This window comes from Benincasa hispida, chromosome 12 (genome assembly GCF_009727055.1).
Source record: "Benincasa hispida cultivar B227 chromosome 12, ASM972705v1, whole genome shotgun sequence".
NCBI classification, from domain to species: Eukaryota; Viridiplantae; Streptophyta; class Magnoliopsida; order Cucurbitales; family Cucurbitaceae; genus Benincasa; species Benincasa hispida.
Genome location: NC_052360.1, coordinates 60,725,462 through 60,744,336, shown reverse-complemented (window position 1 = coordinate 60,744,336; position 18,875 = coordinate 60,725,462). Strand labels below are relative to the sequence as shown.

At 30.3% G+C, this 18,875-nt stretch overlaps 1 protein-coding gene across 2 annotated transcripts; it reads right to left on the bottom strand.

Moving 5' to 3' along the window:
* Positions 1 to 6,282: 6,282 nt before the first annotated feature.
* On the bottom strand, positions 6,283 to 12,347 carry LOC120092928 (two-component response regulator ARR2-like). 2 transcript variants are annotated; one of them, XM_039051170.1, is made up of 6 exons: positions 11,485 to 12,347; positions 10,797 to 10,949; positions 10,305 to 10,685; positions 8,295 to 8,371; positions 7,035 to 8,195; positions 6,283 to 6,925 (listed from the first exon to the last, which is right to left on the bottom strand). In XM_039051170.1, the coding sequence occupies exons 1-6, from the start codon at positions 11,663 to 11,665 to the stop codon at positions 6,863 to 6,865; spliced, it is 2,016 nt and encodes a 671-aa protein (XP_038907098.1). In that variant the 5' UTR covers positions 11,666 to 12,347; the 3' UTR covers positions 6,283 to 6,862. The 2 variants fall into 2 exon arrangements, with proteins under 2 accessions (XP_038907098.1, XP_038907100.1); XM_039051172.1 differs by lacking the exon at positions 11,485 to 12,347 and having other exon boundaries at positions 10,305 to 10,714; positions 10,797 to 10,938.
* Between the last annotated feature and the right edge of the window lie 6,528 nt (positions 12,348 to 18,875).

The window sequence follows — 18,875 nt, the reverse complement described above, 5'->3', positions numbered from 1 at the left end:
TTTAGGCTCATAATATGGCCTAAGGAAGATGCTCAACCTTTGCCTTGGTCAACGTCGACCCTAGCCAAACATGAAATCAGGTACGTCCTTCGGCTCAACAAGTCATCTAATTATCCCGAGGCGACTCTGAAACCCTAGAGACAAATAAATCAACTTTCTCTATAAATATATAATTATAACTTCATATGAGGTAACTTGAACTTATGACTTCTTCTCCAATATTGAGTTCTTATGTATGACTTTGATATCAGAGCCATTTTTCTTTGTTTTGTAGGTCATCTCTTCCCCAAATTACAAATTTATCATGGTTGTCATATAAAGGTTAGGTTTTTTTCTCATTTCCAAAATTTGGCACCAACAAGATTAGTCCTCATTACTAACTTAAAATTAATTTTTATCAAACTTGTTAATCTAATAATAATAATTTTCATCACAAAAAAGACCCATTCTAAATATATTTCCAAAATGTATGTATAAAAAAATGTTGATAGGTATGTCTTGTTATCTTGTATTTTATTTTTTTTAATCTTTTTTAAAAGGATTTTCACTTTGAATCTAGAGTACTTGTTTTGAATGACTAAGATGTTGAATATATTTACAAATATAATAAAATGTCACCGTCTATTAGTGACAAACAATGACATTTTGTTATATTTGTAAATAAATTGATTCATTTTTTTTATATTTGAAAACAATTCTTCAATCTATCTATTTTGTTTTAAGTATATTTAATTTTATTTACTTAGTTATTACTAGGGGTAATAATTGGTTTAATTTTTTCGTTTTTGGGTGAATCAAACCAATGATATTACAAATAAGAGATCCAAACCAATGTCTAATAAATAAAAAACTAATGGATTGGTTTTTATTTGGTTATGTTTATTATAGATCCAGTTCTTGGTTTCGATACTTTCTTTTTTCCTTCCAATTTTTTATTTTCATTTCCAATTTTATTTTGAATTGGTTCGTTTTGCTAAAAATTAAAATTAGATCTATTTTTTTATAGATTGAAATTTGATGTTTTTTATTTTTTCAATCGGCACTTATTTAAATAAAAAAACATACAAGTGTCATAATAGTTGGTCTTTTTTATAGGGTAAATATCAATTTACATCCTTAATTTTGGATTGTATCAATTTAAAATCCAAACTAATAATTGTATAAATTTAAACCATGAACTTTCATGAGTGTATCAGTTTGAAATCCAAACTAATAATTGTATCCATTTAAACCTTGAACAAGTGTATCAATTTAAACATTCTATTATGTTTTATTTATGGATACACTTGTGAAAGTTTAGGATTCAAATTGATATACTCGTGAAAGTTTAATGTCTAAATTGATACAATTATTAGTTTGGGGTTTAAATTGATATTACCCTCAAAGTTTAGAGTTTTAATTAATAGAACTATTAGTTTAGGATTTAAATTAATAGAACCCTAAAATTCACGGGTATAATTTGATATTTGCCATTTTTTCCCTAAACAACAAATATATGTGCACCACAACTATTAAATATTAAAAGATACCTTTATTTTTTAGGGTATAGATTTAACTAGGTTTAGATTTACTCGTTTTTTTTCCCTCCCGTTTTCCAGATAATTTTATCTAGATTGAACTTCTCTTAATATCTTTTTGAGCAAAAGTTGAAATTAAAGTAGTTGGTAACATCATATCTAAGATTCAAATGAATATCATACTAGATCGAGATTCTAAAATTTTAGAGGACTCCAAACAATAAACATTCTTGGTAAAATGAATCAGACTTATTAAGATCTACTCCGAAATTATGAAACCGACTAATTACTCATATGGTTTCACAATCGATTCTAGTACAACGATATCTCGATTTTTCTATAAAATATATTTACTCAAAACTACCGTGATTAAACTTTTTAATAGGGCAAGATCAATCAAAATTTGACCTCCTATAAAGCAAATAAGAGATCGCAATTTCTCTCGATCTTTAATACAAGACCCAAATTAAACTAACAAGATAATTTCTTTGTATTGCGGTTAAAAAAGAAAAACATGCTCATGCTTATTCATAAGGGTTATATATATTGAGGAATTTGGGCTGTAATAGCCCAACCCACCCATTCAAAACACGGCCTTGTCCAACGGAATAAATGTGTGGATTTTTTTCCCTTTAAAATACTTGCATATACCTTATTTCTGTTTAATTTAATCTCTATATTTTAAAAATTATTTAATCTAGTCCATATACTTTTAAATTTATTTTCTTTTAGTAGTTATAATTTCAAAATGTTCATTTTGAAATATAAATATTTTTTAAAATTTTGCATTTTAGTTCATTAATTTTCTTCTTCTTCTTTTTTTATCTTATTTTTCCAATTTACACTTTATTCGTTGTTCTTTTTTAAAAAGACACTACCATCATTTATTATAAAATAGTTGTAATTGTGTATAGAATTTATGTTAAAAACTTTTCAAATAAAGAATAAAGTGGTAAAAAATACATGAACTAATGAAGCACAAACAAAAGTTTAGAAATTAAATTAGTATTTAAACTCAAAATCCATTTCAAACCTAATTATAGTATCTAAATCAAAACTTTAATCATAAATATTAAATTTTATAACGGAATTTGAGAAATTTCCTATAAACATTATCCCAATTCACTATTTATTTATTATTTGTAACCACTCCTTAAGATTGTTTGTAGTACCACTCTTTTCAGAGAGGGATGTTCATGGAGCAGGTGTCATCTTACTTTATTTCAATCACCATGATTAAGACTCGATCATAATTAGATGAAGGTAAATTCCAGTCTCAATCTACTTTTTGTTGCTCTTATGGCTTCGATAGACCTTAGGAGAGATTCTTTCACTCTATATCAAACTTTAATTCATGTGTAACTAAGTTTCACTCGACCATACACATCGTTCATACGTGTATTTTTTTATTAGCAATTTTAGCCAGACTCAAGTCTCACTGCTTTACTGATGGAGCGGGAGAGATATTAAGCCAAATCCATGACAAATAAGGAGTCCATCTCTAAGATTAGAGAGTGCAAAGAATAATGTTTTTATAACCTCCCAAAATTTTAGGTGAATTTAAGTTGAATATTTTAAGATATCAAGTTTTGCTTTGGATTTTGGAATCACAATTGGAATATTTTGAGGAGATATTTAATTTAAATTAAAGGGCCTTTTTAAATATAAAAAATATTCACTTTATAACAAAAAGATTAGGAATTTTGGAGTTTTGAAGACAAAGGAAAAGGGGAAATTACTGTTTTAAATTCTATCCTCCTTAATTTGGGAGTTTAGATCAGGAATCGAGAGAAGATAATTGGTTTATTTTATTTGAAATATATTTAAATAAATATTTGAAAGAATTGAAAATTTGAATTTAATTTAAGGTAAGTTGGTCAATTATTTTGGGATTTGAATTTAATTTGATGGATTAGCGGAGATTTAAGAAACGAAAGAGGAAAAAGATTATATTTATACATATATTTGTGTTTTAAGTTAACCACGGGTCTTCCATTACAGCCGTCGTGCTCCTCGATGTCAGCTCTCGGATATTGGCGTACGACAGTTGCGGGCACTGATTCACTTGCATGCACGTCTCTCACTCACATCGGCCGCCGTCCATCGTCACATTTAGGGTCGCTGGAATTTGTGGATTTGGGTAAGATTGTGCTATTTTAATTGCATTTATTAACAATGGTGTTTTGCTCCAATCTATTGATACACATTTGTGGATTTGGGTAAGATTGTACTATTTTAAAAGTGTGCTGTCCCGAGGATTTGAAAGTGGTTTTGGCAAGATTTTGGTGTGTTTTGACACTTTAAGCCCTTTTTGGATTAAGGGTAATTATTGAAAATTAAGTTATTGAATTTTGACTTTGATTTATGTTTAGGATGGGCAACTGAATTGGGTCTTAGAAGTGATTTTGGACCAAACCACTATTTCGATAAGTAAAATTGGAGACATTTGAATAAATTCAATTAATTGGAATTGAACTCCAAAGGTTTAATTTAATTTTTGGCTTAATTATTCTAGGTTGTGTTTGACAAAAGGAAGATAAGCTTACTTAGTTTACTATTGGGCTTAAATTTGAGGTAGGTGTCGTTTTTACTTGTTCGCCTTCAAACTAGTCATTCCTACCACTTGGACGATCTATTTTAGATTGATTCGATTGTTTGATTTAGTGAGATTGACTGGTTGAACTGTTTTGATATGTAAAGTTGACTAAAGATGTACTGGTAATTTTACTATTGTAATTATAACTAATGCTTGCTAAATTTAGATGGTTCTGATTAACTTTTCTTATCTGGACAAGTGTACACATACGATTAATTGTGTGCTTCTTCAGGTCCACACTATAACTGTATATGTGCACATTTATGATTGATTTGTGTACCTTCAGATTATACACTATAACTAATGCGTGTTCCTTGGGGATCACGTTTAGGACTGATTACTGATGTGTGTTCTCTCGAGATCACGTTTACGACTGATTTGTGTACCTTCTGGTTGCACACAATGACTGATGCATATATTACTTCGGGATCACATTTATGACTGATATGTGACTCATTCGAGATCACCACAATTGACATGATGTGGGTATACACCGATGCCTAGATAGACTAGGTAATAGGTTACCTAGAGTGGTGTCTGATAGCGTGTCACTTATTGGGTATTGTTATACTCATTCTTTCTTCCTTTATGTTTTTTCAGGCAATGACAAGAGTCAATCAGCGAGTGACAGATAGACTCATGACAGAGCCATATGGGAACAAAAAATTTAATGTTTTGAATATTTTCTTTGTAAAAGTTTTCAGGGAACCTGATTAAATGTTGATCTATTTGTTCATTTACTGATTTAATAAATTGATTTGATATAGTCATCCCTGGTTTAATAAATTTTAGTTTAATGAACAAAACGTTTGAATGAAAATGTGGTCATATTTAACGGCCTTGTCAGAGTACTCATATGGTCGTTACAATTTTTATATTCAAAAGATAATCAAAAGCTTCTTATTGTAATACTAAAGTGGCTATTTATAACCTTACCAGAAAATAAGACAATTACCAACTTAATTCTAAAAATACCAATTAAACATTAATTAATCTTACCTCAGCGCCAATGTTCTTTTTTTGTTTTTTGTTTTTTTTTTTTTTTTATAATTTATATAATGTATGTTACATCTCATTCTATCATCTTGATTCTCAACATGACCATCGTACTTATATAACAATTGAAAGCTTCAACAGGACGAGTTTAAACCCTTCAATGAGTTGAAACAGAATTATAACAATTTATAGAGGCATAATTTATACTTAACGAATTTGGCGATAGCTTGCTACAAGCTAGGCTTTCTACATGCCTAATGGTCGCCTATCAGAATATACCTAGCCATTGAAACATTTGTTACAAAAATTTAGATGAGTGTTGTGCCAATCAGAAATTATCAAGTCCCACTAGTGTTCCTTTTACTTCACAACCCGTAGGGGATCTTCAACTCGAGACTTTCCAAACATCCATCATCAATGCAAGCATATTGCGATGGTTGGAGAGTCCATGCCAAATCATTTTCATATATGGGACCCAAGTTCAAGCCTATAGCGAAACCTCCGTCTATGGAGATGAAAATTGAAAGAAATATGCTTATCATATGCACACACCGACAAAAGAATTTTGTGCAATTTAATGTTATTAGACGAAAGGATATGATATGAACTGCCAAATACTCCTAGATTCGTTATGGTTTATATTTTCTTTAATAGTCTAAATGTAGATCTTTTGTTTTATTAAGATCTATGATGTAGGTTTTGGGAGGCTTTCTAAAGTCTAGCCATTAGATTGTACAAGGCAATTTTTGGGAATAAGATTTTCCCCTTTGTTAGATAGTGTAGATTCATCATCCTCCTTTTGTAATTCTTGATCCAAAGTTGCATGTTCGAGCATTCAAGTAAAATTGATCGACTTGTTTATAAAGTGTTCAAACGTAGGAAACTAGTTTTCCTTAACTCACGATCTTGATCACAAAATAACTTTATCTAACTCTATTTGAAGTTATGCTATTGGTTTAAGGATTCTTAAGTTTGTTAGTTTGTTGAAGTACAAAACCAGAGAGCAAAGAGATGGGATGGTAATCGAATGCAGACTAATATTTGAGCTCTAGATTTCTCATCATATGTCAAGCAATCCTGATCTTTCCCATCAAATCACAAACATCAGAGGGAATACTATGGACAGAAATCAAAATAATTCATCATACATTGTGGGAAAAGTTGGAAGTGGGATGAGAATGTAAGAGAAGCTGCCAAGAACAAGAAAAAGAAAGAAAGAACAAACTTGAGAGATTATGCACACATTTGTCTCAATCAAACAAGAATATTTACATTGAAGTTGATGATTTTTCATGGGGGTTTAAATAAAACCATTCTTAAAGTGTAATTAGAGAGATGAGAAATCTCCTAAATGGTTCCAGATGCAATGGAGCCGAGCCGAGCCGAGCCGAGCCTTGCATCGACGATCGAGCGATGTGCCCGTTACAAACAAACAGTTTCACACGCATCCTAAAATAAATCGCTTCAGGCTTTGAACGCCAACCGAAGTTTGGAGTAAGATTTGCATCTTTTGTTTGAGCATTCTGATGAAGATTTGCTGCTTCAGTTCTTGCAAACTTCAGACTTGCATTGAAATCTGACATTTCCGAGGTTCAACTGGCTAAGCATACTATTCACAATGGACTTGTTGACAAGAATGATGAACTACCTGTCATCTAATCTTTCATCTAATGTGGGAGAACTTTGACCTTTAAAGTTACAACAAAGTGTATTTGAAGCTACAACCAAATGGGGAACTAAAGCAAGAAATTTTCTAAACGCAAATATTCTCCGTTTGGTAGCCGCTAAATTCGACTGATCCGTTGTCTCCTTGTTGCTGGGAAGCAGAAAACATAGCTAGAGTTAACAATGATATATGGTAAGAAATCCATTTTTTTTATACAATCAAACAAACATATATATCAAGGAAAAAGGGAAAAACTAACCTGTTGTTTGAGAAAGACACCAAGAAGTTCATCCTGGCCAAAGTCCTCAGATAAGAGGTCAGTTTCATAGCTTGCATCAGGGATTCTCTGAGATTTGACCTCCACGGGATCAAGAAGCGAGTTTTGGGCGATACTTTGTGGATTCTCGGGTTGAGTTGAATCCGAAAAGGAAAAAATAGTCTTTCCAACGACTGACAAATTGTGATTTTGTCCATTCGTTTGGCTTGAAGGAAAACCATGATGAATTAAAGTGGAGGGTGAGATATCAAAGCTATCCTGTATGAAGTTCCCATGGTGAGAAGTACCAAAGGCCAACGTGCTTACATTTTGAGCATCCCAGTCATGGGATTTCTGCAGGTGCAAGTCACTAAAAACATCATAACTCGACATTAGTCCACCCGATACTTTTAGATCTGAACTAATCTCTTCTTGAAATACCCCTTTACAAGTCAAGGTCGATACCGATGAATTACTCTGAAGAGAAAAATTGTTCGACAGTTCCGCGGTTTGGCTCATTGGATAGTTCACCATCACCGATGATGGCGAAACTAGGTTGTATCCAGCTCTGTGGCTACTATCAGCAGTCCCATTTCCCCTCGTAACGCTACCTGATACGATCGGTTTCCTTAATGTCGATGGAATTCCAGGTAAGTGGCTAGCAGGAGAGGTACTTAGAGTCTGTCCCACAGTTTGCTGTTGAGACAAATGCATTAGTTGAGTTACCCCATGTTCGCTCTTGATGAGTTGCATATTTATGTTCCCCTGAGACTGCACAGTAGGATGCTGCATATTGGCAAGCTGCTTTGGCTCCATTTTTGTTGGAATCCCATGAAACAAATTTACTGGTTTACTGTTACTTAGGTGCTGTGTTTGGTCCTCAACAAACCTCAATTTTGGATTTTCAAAGCTGAATATGTTGTTCTGATCAACAATGGCCATGGATATGCTAGATTTCGCGGTAGGCCTACGAAGTCCCGTTGCTTGGAGAGCAGCAAGACTTTGTGGCGAGAGTTGGCCAGTGACCGAAAGCGTCTGAAGATCAATCCCATTGAATGAAGCCATTGGCCCAAAAGGTGGGTCTTGGGGGTTGATAAAAGAATTGTTCAAATTACTTTGATGTGGAGATACTCCACTAAGCCTTCTAAGATATAAGCGATATTTCTGCATAGCCATCAAAAGAACAGAAACAATTAAGATGCCTATACTAATCATCAGGAATCAAAGAGAAAACACACAAACAGCCCTTCAAAACTTTTATACCTGAAGATGACTGGCAACATTTTCTCTAGTAAGCCCTGGAACATTCATCAACTCCAATATCTTCTTAGGGACAGCCTCTGCATTTTCAAAACAAGATTGAAAACATGACCAACAAGAACAATGTGCACTTGGATTTGGGTATCTGATGAATTTCTCCTTCAATGATTATTGACTGATCAAATTTAAAAAAACAAGATTTTTTTTTAAAAAAAGTAATGTTATTTTAATAATTATTAACAAAAATAGGGTTGGACTACAAGTAACCTAAAAATAGGGTAGTGGAATTGTGGACTCGGTACACGGTTAGTCCTAAATTGTGGACGGGGTCCACAACTTCCTTCGCCAGGTAATTGTGGACAGGATCCACGACTACCCTAAGTCATGTACCAAGTACACGATTTAGTAGTCCCAAAACACGTCCCACGGCCTTCTCCCCCTTCACTTTCTTTCCATCTTAAACTTTTCACTTTCTACCTCTCTCTCACAGATGCGTCGCCGTCCGTCGTTCTTCCTGTTCTCACCAACCGTAGGTAATATTTTGTTTTTTGTTTTTTCCAATATATGAAATTGTGCATTAAAAAACAGTGTTTCCAAAATATTTAAGTGTATACTCCATAGATCTAGTCTTTTGTTTCATTTTTGAAATTTTTTTAGTTTAATATTATATTTGGACGGCTAAATTTAGGTAGATTTGATTTTTTTTTAAATTTTAATATGGACAAATTTGAATTTGGCCTGATTTGGTTTTTTATTTTAAAAGAAAATATTTGAACTATTTGGACCGATCATAAAATAATATTTAGATTGTTTGGAGTATTGATCTATTTCTACTATTTAAAAGAAGAAATAAACTTTTTGGACTGATATCGGATTGGGCTGTTAGTATTAACATATTTTTTTTTGTCACCTATAACAGTCGTAAAAATTTGAGTAAATACGTCGATGTTGAAGATTTAGTTATTCTTGAACCTAGAAATGATGGGGATAGTGATATTGACGTAGAATTTGAAGAATTATTTAGAAACAATAGAAGTGCAGAACATTTACTCTATCTTTTCAGAGAGAAGTACCACCTGGTTAAATCAAAATTTTATTTTTAATATGCCTGCAAACTATACTACAAAATATATAACTAAGTTTAGTAAAGAAGAAATATGTTAGTTAGAAATTAGAAAAAAAAAAAAACAATCAAAATAAAAAATAATAATAAAAATAGTCAAATCGTGGACCCCGTCCACGAGTTTGGCTTTGACCTAGTCCAAGGGCTGACATGGCACTAACTGGACTAAAACATAATCGTCGATTTTCCTTCTACCCAAAACCATCCCCTTTTTGTCAATACTTTTCCCTTCAACATTACTTTTGAAAATTCTTTCCTATGTACCTCATTTTTGTCATTACTTTCAAAAACCATATTATTCTTGAACTTTCTCCAGAAAAATAATAATAATAATAATAATAAATAAATAAAAGGAAATGGTTATGAAAAATATCTCGAGGATAAGATGGATTGATGGAGTAAAAAGAAATGCTTTAAGAGAAACAATGGATGAATTGATCCTTCTAAAAGTTTGGGTTAAATTGCAGAGAACAGAATGAACAACATGAAGAAATGTGGCTATCATGCTTTGGGCTTCCAATTCATTGAGATGAAGAAAGATCATAGGATTTACATCAAGCATTGAAGACAAAACATCCTTAAACGAACTTGAAAGGTATGTTATAAATCAGCTAATGTTAAAAGATCAAAGCATATATGTACATTTATGTTATAATGGTTGTGTTGTTACCTAGAAATGGTTAAATTACAATTTTGGTTATGTTATAATGGATGTGTTGTTACCTAGAGTTCAAGAACTAATCAGATACAATACAAAGTTAAGAGTTAAAAACCTCCGTCGACATAAACCTGAAAGTTCAAGGACTAAACTTGTAATATAACGATAAAAAGCATAGTGATATATATGAGCAAGGCATATCGAATTGAGATAGGTAGAAGAGAAAACATACTGTCAATGCCTAGCTGATTAACTGCAGCGACAAACTGCTGATGGAGCTCAACTGACCATACCACCCTCGGCTTCTTTAAAGTCGATGTATCGTCCCTCTCCTCGGGCTCTTCTTCTGCATCCCTCCTCCTCTTCGAGCTGTTCCAACTTCCTTCATATGCCGAAGACGAATAATTTGCACCTTCAGACAGATTTTGCTCTCGATCTCCATCATCGACGCTCCCGGATTGCTCTAAATCCTTCCATTCAGTCTTTCTCTTTCGAACTACATGTTGCCATATGTTCCTGAGCGCTTCTATCCGAACGGGTTTGATCAGGTAATCACAAGCACCATGAATCACTCCCTTCATCACAACATTCTTCCCATCATCAGCTGACATCACTGTACAATCACATGTCTCCAATATTAGTCTGCAAAATTATATAAACCACGTATAATTATATAAGTTAGCATTCAATGATCCAGTAAACGCATCTAAACCATGTTACTCACTGATAACAGGCAAATCCATCTCCAGACCAACTTGCTCTAGAAGCTTGAATCCATCCATGTCAGGCATATGCACATCGCTTAAGACAATATCAAAACCATTTTTGTTCTCACGAAGCATGGATAGAGCAATCTCCGCTCGGTTGCACTTCGTCACTGTAATTAAACCCCAAAAACAGCAGATTAACTACTGATGATTTGTTGTGTAATCACAGAATTGTGGGATTGGTATAACAATTAGTTGGTCCGAAAAATCAATTTTAATGGTATGGAAACAGCGTCTCAAGCATAAATCCAAATAATGAATTGGTTTTGGATGATGACAAAAGCAAACGCGCTTCCAAACATGTCCTAAACAGTCCTGAATCTACAAATGAGTACTGAGATGATAGCTTCAAAAGCACGCAAAATAAATAGCAGAATTCAATTGTAATCTCTGTTCTGGATCAAATAGGAAAACAAGCTGAGTGGGGGAAAAAGATATAAGAACTGATAAATCGATATGTTTTTATTCCTAAAACAAGAAGAAAAAATTCGAGGTCAGAAAAAACCCTATACTTGAAATTTTTTAAGAAACGATCGAAAAAATTGTCCTGTGTGAAATATTAACTCACACAGGACAGAAGACATGCCATCTGAACCCCAAAAATGGAAATAATAGATAAAAAGTAGAGAACCCTTGAAAACAAACCGGCATAGCTGCAATTCTGAAGCATCTTTTCCAAGATCCTGAGACAGGTAGGATCATCGTCTACAACCAGAACCCGAAGACCCGCCGGAAACTGATCGGAACCCATATCTGTGGCTTTTCTAGCAGAAATTGAAGTCGGCGTCGGCGTCGGCGTCGATCCCTTCATATGGCTCAGATCCATTCCACAAGGCTTAAACACCCACAAGCAAAAGAAAGCTAAAGAAACCAAAAGACTACAGCTTCGGAAGATTGATTCCCAAATTTACAAAACCCATCAGAATCTAACTTTCTCAGAGATAATAACAGAATAATTGGAGCCGTCTGAACCAGAAATTGAACACGAAAACTCTTTCTTTCACTGCTTGAAGATCAAATTCTCAGATTGATTCGATTTCATGGGGTCTTCTATGGCTATATTTTACTCATAATAAATATGGGTTGCTCTATGAAGAGTGGATCCAGAAGAGTGCAGGACCAACTAACCCATGAAAACCCATTTTTTTTCCTCTCTCTCTCTCGCTATATGGTATTTCTCTCTCCTCACCTGGCTTTTTCCTCCAATAGTTGAACTGTTTTCTGCTTTTCTTCCACTGCAGTCCACTTTATCCGCTATAAACAGAGAGCAAAACATACAAATGCCTTACTTTCAACAGTCAAATCCATTGGCTAAAGCTTCTTCTCCACAGGACTTTAACTTGAGATAACAAGATACAATTCACAAAAAGAAGTGAGCTTTTGAAATTAAACAAATTTCCAAAGAGGATGTCTGACACAGATGGTGATGAGCAAATTAATATTCTTTCAAATTCGATAAGGTTGAGGATCGAATTTGAGGTTTGTTTACTTGGCGTTCGCATGCTACAATGACAGCCACTTGCACTATTAAGAGGAGATCAATTTTGAGCTTCCATTCTCAACCTTGTTTTAAATTTTTTTAATTAACTTACTAATTTTTTCCCAATAAATATCTAAATTTTTTATTTTATATATAACATATCTTTAAAGCTTTAAAAAATACCTAATAATTCTCTAAATTTTCATTTTTTTTATCAATAAGTCTTTAACCTATTTATTCATTTTTTTTTAAAAAAAAATATACAAACAAATTACACACAAAATTCAATTTTATGCATGTGTATATTAGCTCGTGAAGAGTCGAATCTCTATTTTACGGTGTATTTGGTCTAAAGAGTTGCGAACTCCACTCTTTGTTTGATCTAAGGAGTCGGTAGGTCCTGTTATTAAATAACATCACCTATACTTATCAACTCTTTACACTTCAAACTTCTTACTTTTCACTATTCTACTTTTTATCCCAAACGCCTCCTAAGAGTGTGATGCAGACCAAGTAGTTGGGAAATAGGACTTAGGAGTTATGAACTCCGCTCTTTGTTTGACGCAATGACTAAAAAACATCAATTTTATTTCTTTATCAACTCCTTACACCGTATATCTCAAGATTCACAACTCACTAGACTTTATAATTTCTTGGAGCTTACTATTCCTCTTCTTCCCTAAACACCCATTTTAAAGATTTATTAGACACAAAATTAAAAATTTAATAATGCATTTGAAATTTTTAAAATTAAAAAAGGTGATACAAAATTAAAAGTTGAATCTATTAAAAAAAGAATAGCCAAGACTCACAAAAGCAAAACCAAATGACAATATTAAGAAAAGTTTTTTTTTTAAAAAAAAAAAAATATATATATATATATATATCCACGTGCTCCAAAGGGAATCCCTGTGAAGAGAAGAACCCAAGAAGCAAGGGTGAGAAGTGAGAGAAGGTTGTCTGTGTCTGTCAAATTGAAATAATAATGTGAATATGATAAAATAAAACAATAAATTAAAAATTAAAAAAAAAAGAAAAGAAAAGAAAAGAAAAGAAAAGAAATAAATAGAGTAGTTGGTTGGAAGGCCAAAGCCGAAGCTAACCCGTCAAGTTGCTCTCCGCTGTCTCTGACAAGCTTTTGATTATTATATGCTTTACCCATTCATCTACCTGTGCTTCCCTCAGCGGCCATCTGTCATTTCCGCTTCCTCCAAGATAAGATCTCTTTGGCTCCCATGCTTTCTAACATTTCTTTTCTTTTTCTTTTTCTTTTTCTTTTTCTTTTTTTTTTTCCCTTTCTTTACACAGTCACAGAAAATATATATATATATATATATATATATGAACTATTGATTAAATAAATCAAGGCCGTCCGATTCGTTTTCCACCCTAATTTAAATTTTTCCATCTATAATAATAATAAACAAAGTATTCAAAATTCATTATAAAACCTATCCAAGGACAAGGCTATAAAGTTAACGAGAGGTCTCACCAAACACACCACTTCTCATATATATACTTTTATTTTCTTTTGTTATAATCACTGCATTTGTATTTAAATTGTTGCATAGTTCAACTATAATAATAATAATAATAATAAAGTACATAAAAGATATGTCAAATTCGTACTTCAACCTCAAATTATTGTTTCAATTTTACAATTTTTCTTTTAGGATCAGTAAATACTGCCATGAGTTTTCTCTTTTTTTCTTTTTGGACAAAAATATGCTTAAACTTCTTTTCCAATGCACAACAAATGTCAGATGAGAAAAGAACTTCCGACCCAAGGGAGATACATATCAATAACGACTAAAATAAACTCACTTTGTCATACGTTTAAGTGTGTGTTTGGTTCAGAAAGTTAGAAAATACGAGTTGTGAACTCCACTTGTTTAGCCAAGGAGTTTTCAGGTCTCACTACTAAAAAACTATCAGTTCAATATCTTATCAATTTCTTACACTACAGGACTCAAGAGTTCACAACTTCATAAATTTTATAATTCCGCTTATTTTCCCAAACATCCATAAAAAGTTCAAGAAAGTTCATAGTGTGTTGATCTCAAAAGCTTAAAAGTTATAAGTAAATGGACAATTAAATTTTAATTAAAAATTTAAATGTTAGATAATACAAAATACTTTAGGGTAGGTTTCAAATATATTCCTAAATTTTTGAAATATTTTATTTTAATACTTGTACTTTAAAATTATTTTAAAAAAATACTTACAAAGTCGTTATATTAAAATGAATGACATAAATGAACTAATTGAAAATTTTAGAAGCATACATAACATCATTTATGACTCAAAGATCAAGACTGTTGAGACTATTCAATTCATAAATCAATTGTAATTTTATTGTCATAAATGATGTACAATATGCTCTTCAATTTTTACATATTAGTTGTTTTTTTTTCCAATTTTTTTCATGAAACAATGTAAACTCCAAAAGCAATTTTTTAAAAACAGTAAACTTTCAAAGTCAGAGATAGTTGAAACATACTCCCAAATTCAAGAATCTTTTGTTTCAGCTAAACTAATTTTAACTTTTAAAAATTAAAAAAAAAATGTTTTTGATTGTCTTAAAATTTCTAACATTAATAAAGTTTAGTGGTTTAAGCATCTCCACCACTAAAAAGCAGTAGACTAGAATTCTGTGTGATATAATTTTTTTTTTTTAAAAAAATAGTATTAGGAATTACGATAAATTCAATTATTAAAAAAACTTCCTCAAAAGACAAAACAAAATTAAAAAAAAAATTATAAAATTATATATTCTCGATTCTTTATCCCTATGGGATAAACAAGAAGCTTGCTAAAAAAGTAGAACTCTGGTAAAGTAGAGTCTACTGAACCGTATATTCCCCGTGTTGCACAATGGTCTAGTCTCTACAAAGCAGACTTGTTCAGAATTCGGAAATGACACGAAAGATTATTTTTTGTTTTTTCTTAATGCAACCAATACAAAAATATTCAATAATGCTTCCTTTTTAAATTATGTTAAAATGCCATTTACATCGTTATATTTTGAGGTTAGTTTAATTTTAGTTTATGTAATTACAAATATTTAATTTTAATCTTTATATTTTTAATAAATCTAGTATATAATAATTTTTTTTTTTGACAAAAATCAACCATAAACAAGTCGTATGGACGGAATTTAAGATTTATTGAAAATAAATAATTAAAATTAAACATTTAAAAGTATATAGTTAAAATTGAACAAACTTTAAAGTACAAGGACAAACATGCTATTCTAACCTATAAATTTTAATTTAGTTTGTTTCTAAGTTTGAATATAGCAATTTTAGATAGACCTTAGTTTTAACTTCATAAATAATTTAAAAGTTATTCGTAAGGAGTAAAGTTTTTAAAATAGGAAAAAAAATTGTTTACTAAAAATTGTTAAGATCCCATTTGGTAATCAATTTGTTTTTAGTTTTTGTTTTTGAAAATTAAGCCTATAGACATTACTTCCACCTCCAAATTTCTTCATTTATTATCTACTTTTCGCCCATTGGATCGTCATGTGATGCAGTTGCATGAAAATCAAGTTTATAGACATTATTTCACTACATTCGCAAGAACTCTAACCCCATAATACTTAGCCCCAATACTCTCAAGTTTTGTAACGATTTAGTCTCTATCATAAAATAAAATAATTAAAATTTAATGAGATTTCTTTCGTTAGATCAATAAAAAGACTATGAACCAAATGTATTTATAAAGTATAAAAACTAAATCATTACATAAAAAAAATTGACATTGATGAGATTTTTCACGGAATGGATTAAAATGTTACAAATTTAAAAGTATAGAGACTAATTGTTACAAATGAAAACTTAAGAAGAAAATTAAAATCTAAGGACTAAATTGATACAATTAAAGTTCATGAACCAAACCGTTTTGTTACTTTTATGTGAAGATTCAAGGACAAAAATTTTTCAAGTTAAATTAACTAATGGGATTATAAGAACTAACATCTTTTCAATAATATATAAAGAAAGAACACTAGAATTATCTCAAGTCATACTCACCTTTGTATATTTTACCAAATTATTTAAATATAGTTTGTTACGTGACAAATTATTCTTACTTTTTTATTTGAGAAAATTGTGTACTTAGAGCGAAAGGTACAAAACTGAATATATCAAAATATGAAACTTTTATTTTAATATTACAATTGGAACTTATATTCAGTGAAATATGGTGGTTGTAATAGTATTTAGGGATTTATTGTAGTTTGGCAAGCTTTTTTAGAAGCTCGAGGGAAGTGGAAAAAAAAAAGTAGTTGAGTTTTCAAAACTCGACCTTCATAGGCCGAGACTTCAATGTTCGAAAAAACCATCTCGAGGCTTCAACTCTTGACCTGCTAGGAATCTTTGACTCCTGTCGGAATCTCTAACTGCATGCCCACCTCGAGACTTGAAGTCTCGACTTGTCTCAGCCAGCAACGTTTAATCCTTTCACCGACAACTTTGAAGGCAGCTTTTAATCCTTCACCGCTAGCTTTTAGTGGTTGAACTGTCCATGGATCCAGTTTTCAACACTCGACCTACCTATTTTTAAACCTCACCACCCACTTCTCAAATCACTCTTCTCATATTGATCTTCTCCCTCTTTTTTCCTCATATTACTCTTTGTTTCTACCTCTCCGTGTCTCATATAGCTCTCTGCCCCTTTCTTCTTCTCTTTCAAATTTTACTTCTCACAAATTTTCTCCCCTCTAGCCTCTTTATATCTCATACACCATTTTCCTTCTTCTTCGTCCATCAAATTGTGAGATTTGTACATTCACCCTACTAAATTTCAACTTTTTTAGAATAATTATAGATTTTGTTACTATTCTCATCCTAATATATATTTTTATAGTTTTTTTAAAGTTGTTTGGAACCAAAAAGAGATAATGTTCACTCAACTAAATTCCTAATTTTTTTAATTAAAAATAAATTATAGATCCATATTCTCAGAATATTATATTTTTTTCTTAGTATTTGTTGCCGGATAACAAATAACAAAAAAAAAAAAAAAAAAAAGAACCGTGGTCACTTTGAGAAAAAAAATAAAACCGCTATTGAATTTATGAGTTTGTTTTTTATTTATTACTAGTTTTTTATTTTTAATATTTTTTTATATTTATATTATGCTAGATATACAATTTTAATTTCTTATATATTGATGTTATTAGTTTTTTAATACTAGTTAATATATTAATGTAAGTATATCTATCATTTTAACCTTTTTCAATAGTTGTTGAATACAACAATATTTATATATTAATATTAGTGGTTCTTTCTCTATAGTTTAATATTCTTATTTATATTATGTTAGATCTACCATGTTAATGTTTTTATTTTCTTTCGTATTTTAAATAATATTAGATTTTGTTAGTATTAGTGTTAATTTTTTTTAGTATTAGTGCATTTTAGAAAGTTTAGTTTAAAGTTTTTTTTTATTGGTTTTTTAAATAATTTTATTTGTTTGTTTGTTTGTTTTTTTTTTTGTATGTAAGTATGATAATTAGTAAAATAATTAATAACGTGTTGTTTGTTTTTTTTTTTCCAATATTCTATCTTTAGTATTATTTTTATTTAAAAAATTAGTATTTTTTTTATTTAATATATATTTCTTATAAATATTCGATTGTTTTAGAATTCAAGTTTGATGTTCAATGTTTTTTTTTTTATTAATTTTTTAATATTTTAATATTTTTTTATATTCTTGTTTGTTTTTATTTGTATTTAAGTTTGATAATTAGTAAACTATTTAGTAGTGTATGTTTTTTTAATAATATTCTATTTTTCTAGTATTGTTTTTTATTTAAAAATATTAATATTGTTTGTTATTTAATACAAAATTATTGATTATAGTGAATTTTTATTACATATTTCTTATAAATATTTGATTGTTCTGGGGTCTTTTTAAATATAAAAAAATATTTTAAAATATTTACACTTAAAACTTTTTGCTATGAAATATAAATATTTTTGAGATTTTTCTATTTATAAGAATTTCTCGATTGTTTTAATATTCAAGTTTGATGTTCAACATTTTTATTAGTTTTTTTAATAATTTTTAATATTTTTGTTTGTTCTCGTTTGTTTTTGTTTGTATTTAAGTTTGATAATTAGTAAAATAATTAGTAATGTATTGTTTTTTTTATAATATTCTAATTTTTTAGGATTGTTTTTATTTAAAAAGTTTAGTTTTTTTTGTTATTTAATACAAAATATTTAATTATAGTGAATTTTTATTATATATTTCTTATAAATATTCGATTGTTTTAGTATTTAAGTTTGATGTTCAATGTTTTTTTTTTTTTGTTAGTTTTTTAATATTTTTAATATTTTTAATATTTTTTATATGTTTATTTGTTCTTGTTTGTTTTTAAGTTTGATAATTAGTAAAATAATTAGTAATGTATTGTTTGTTATTTGTTTTATAATATTCTATTTTTTTTAGTATTGGTTTTTATTTAAAAAGTTTATTTTTTTTTGTTATTTAATACAAAATTATTAATTATAGTGAGTTTTTATTATATATTTCTTATAAATATTCG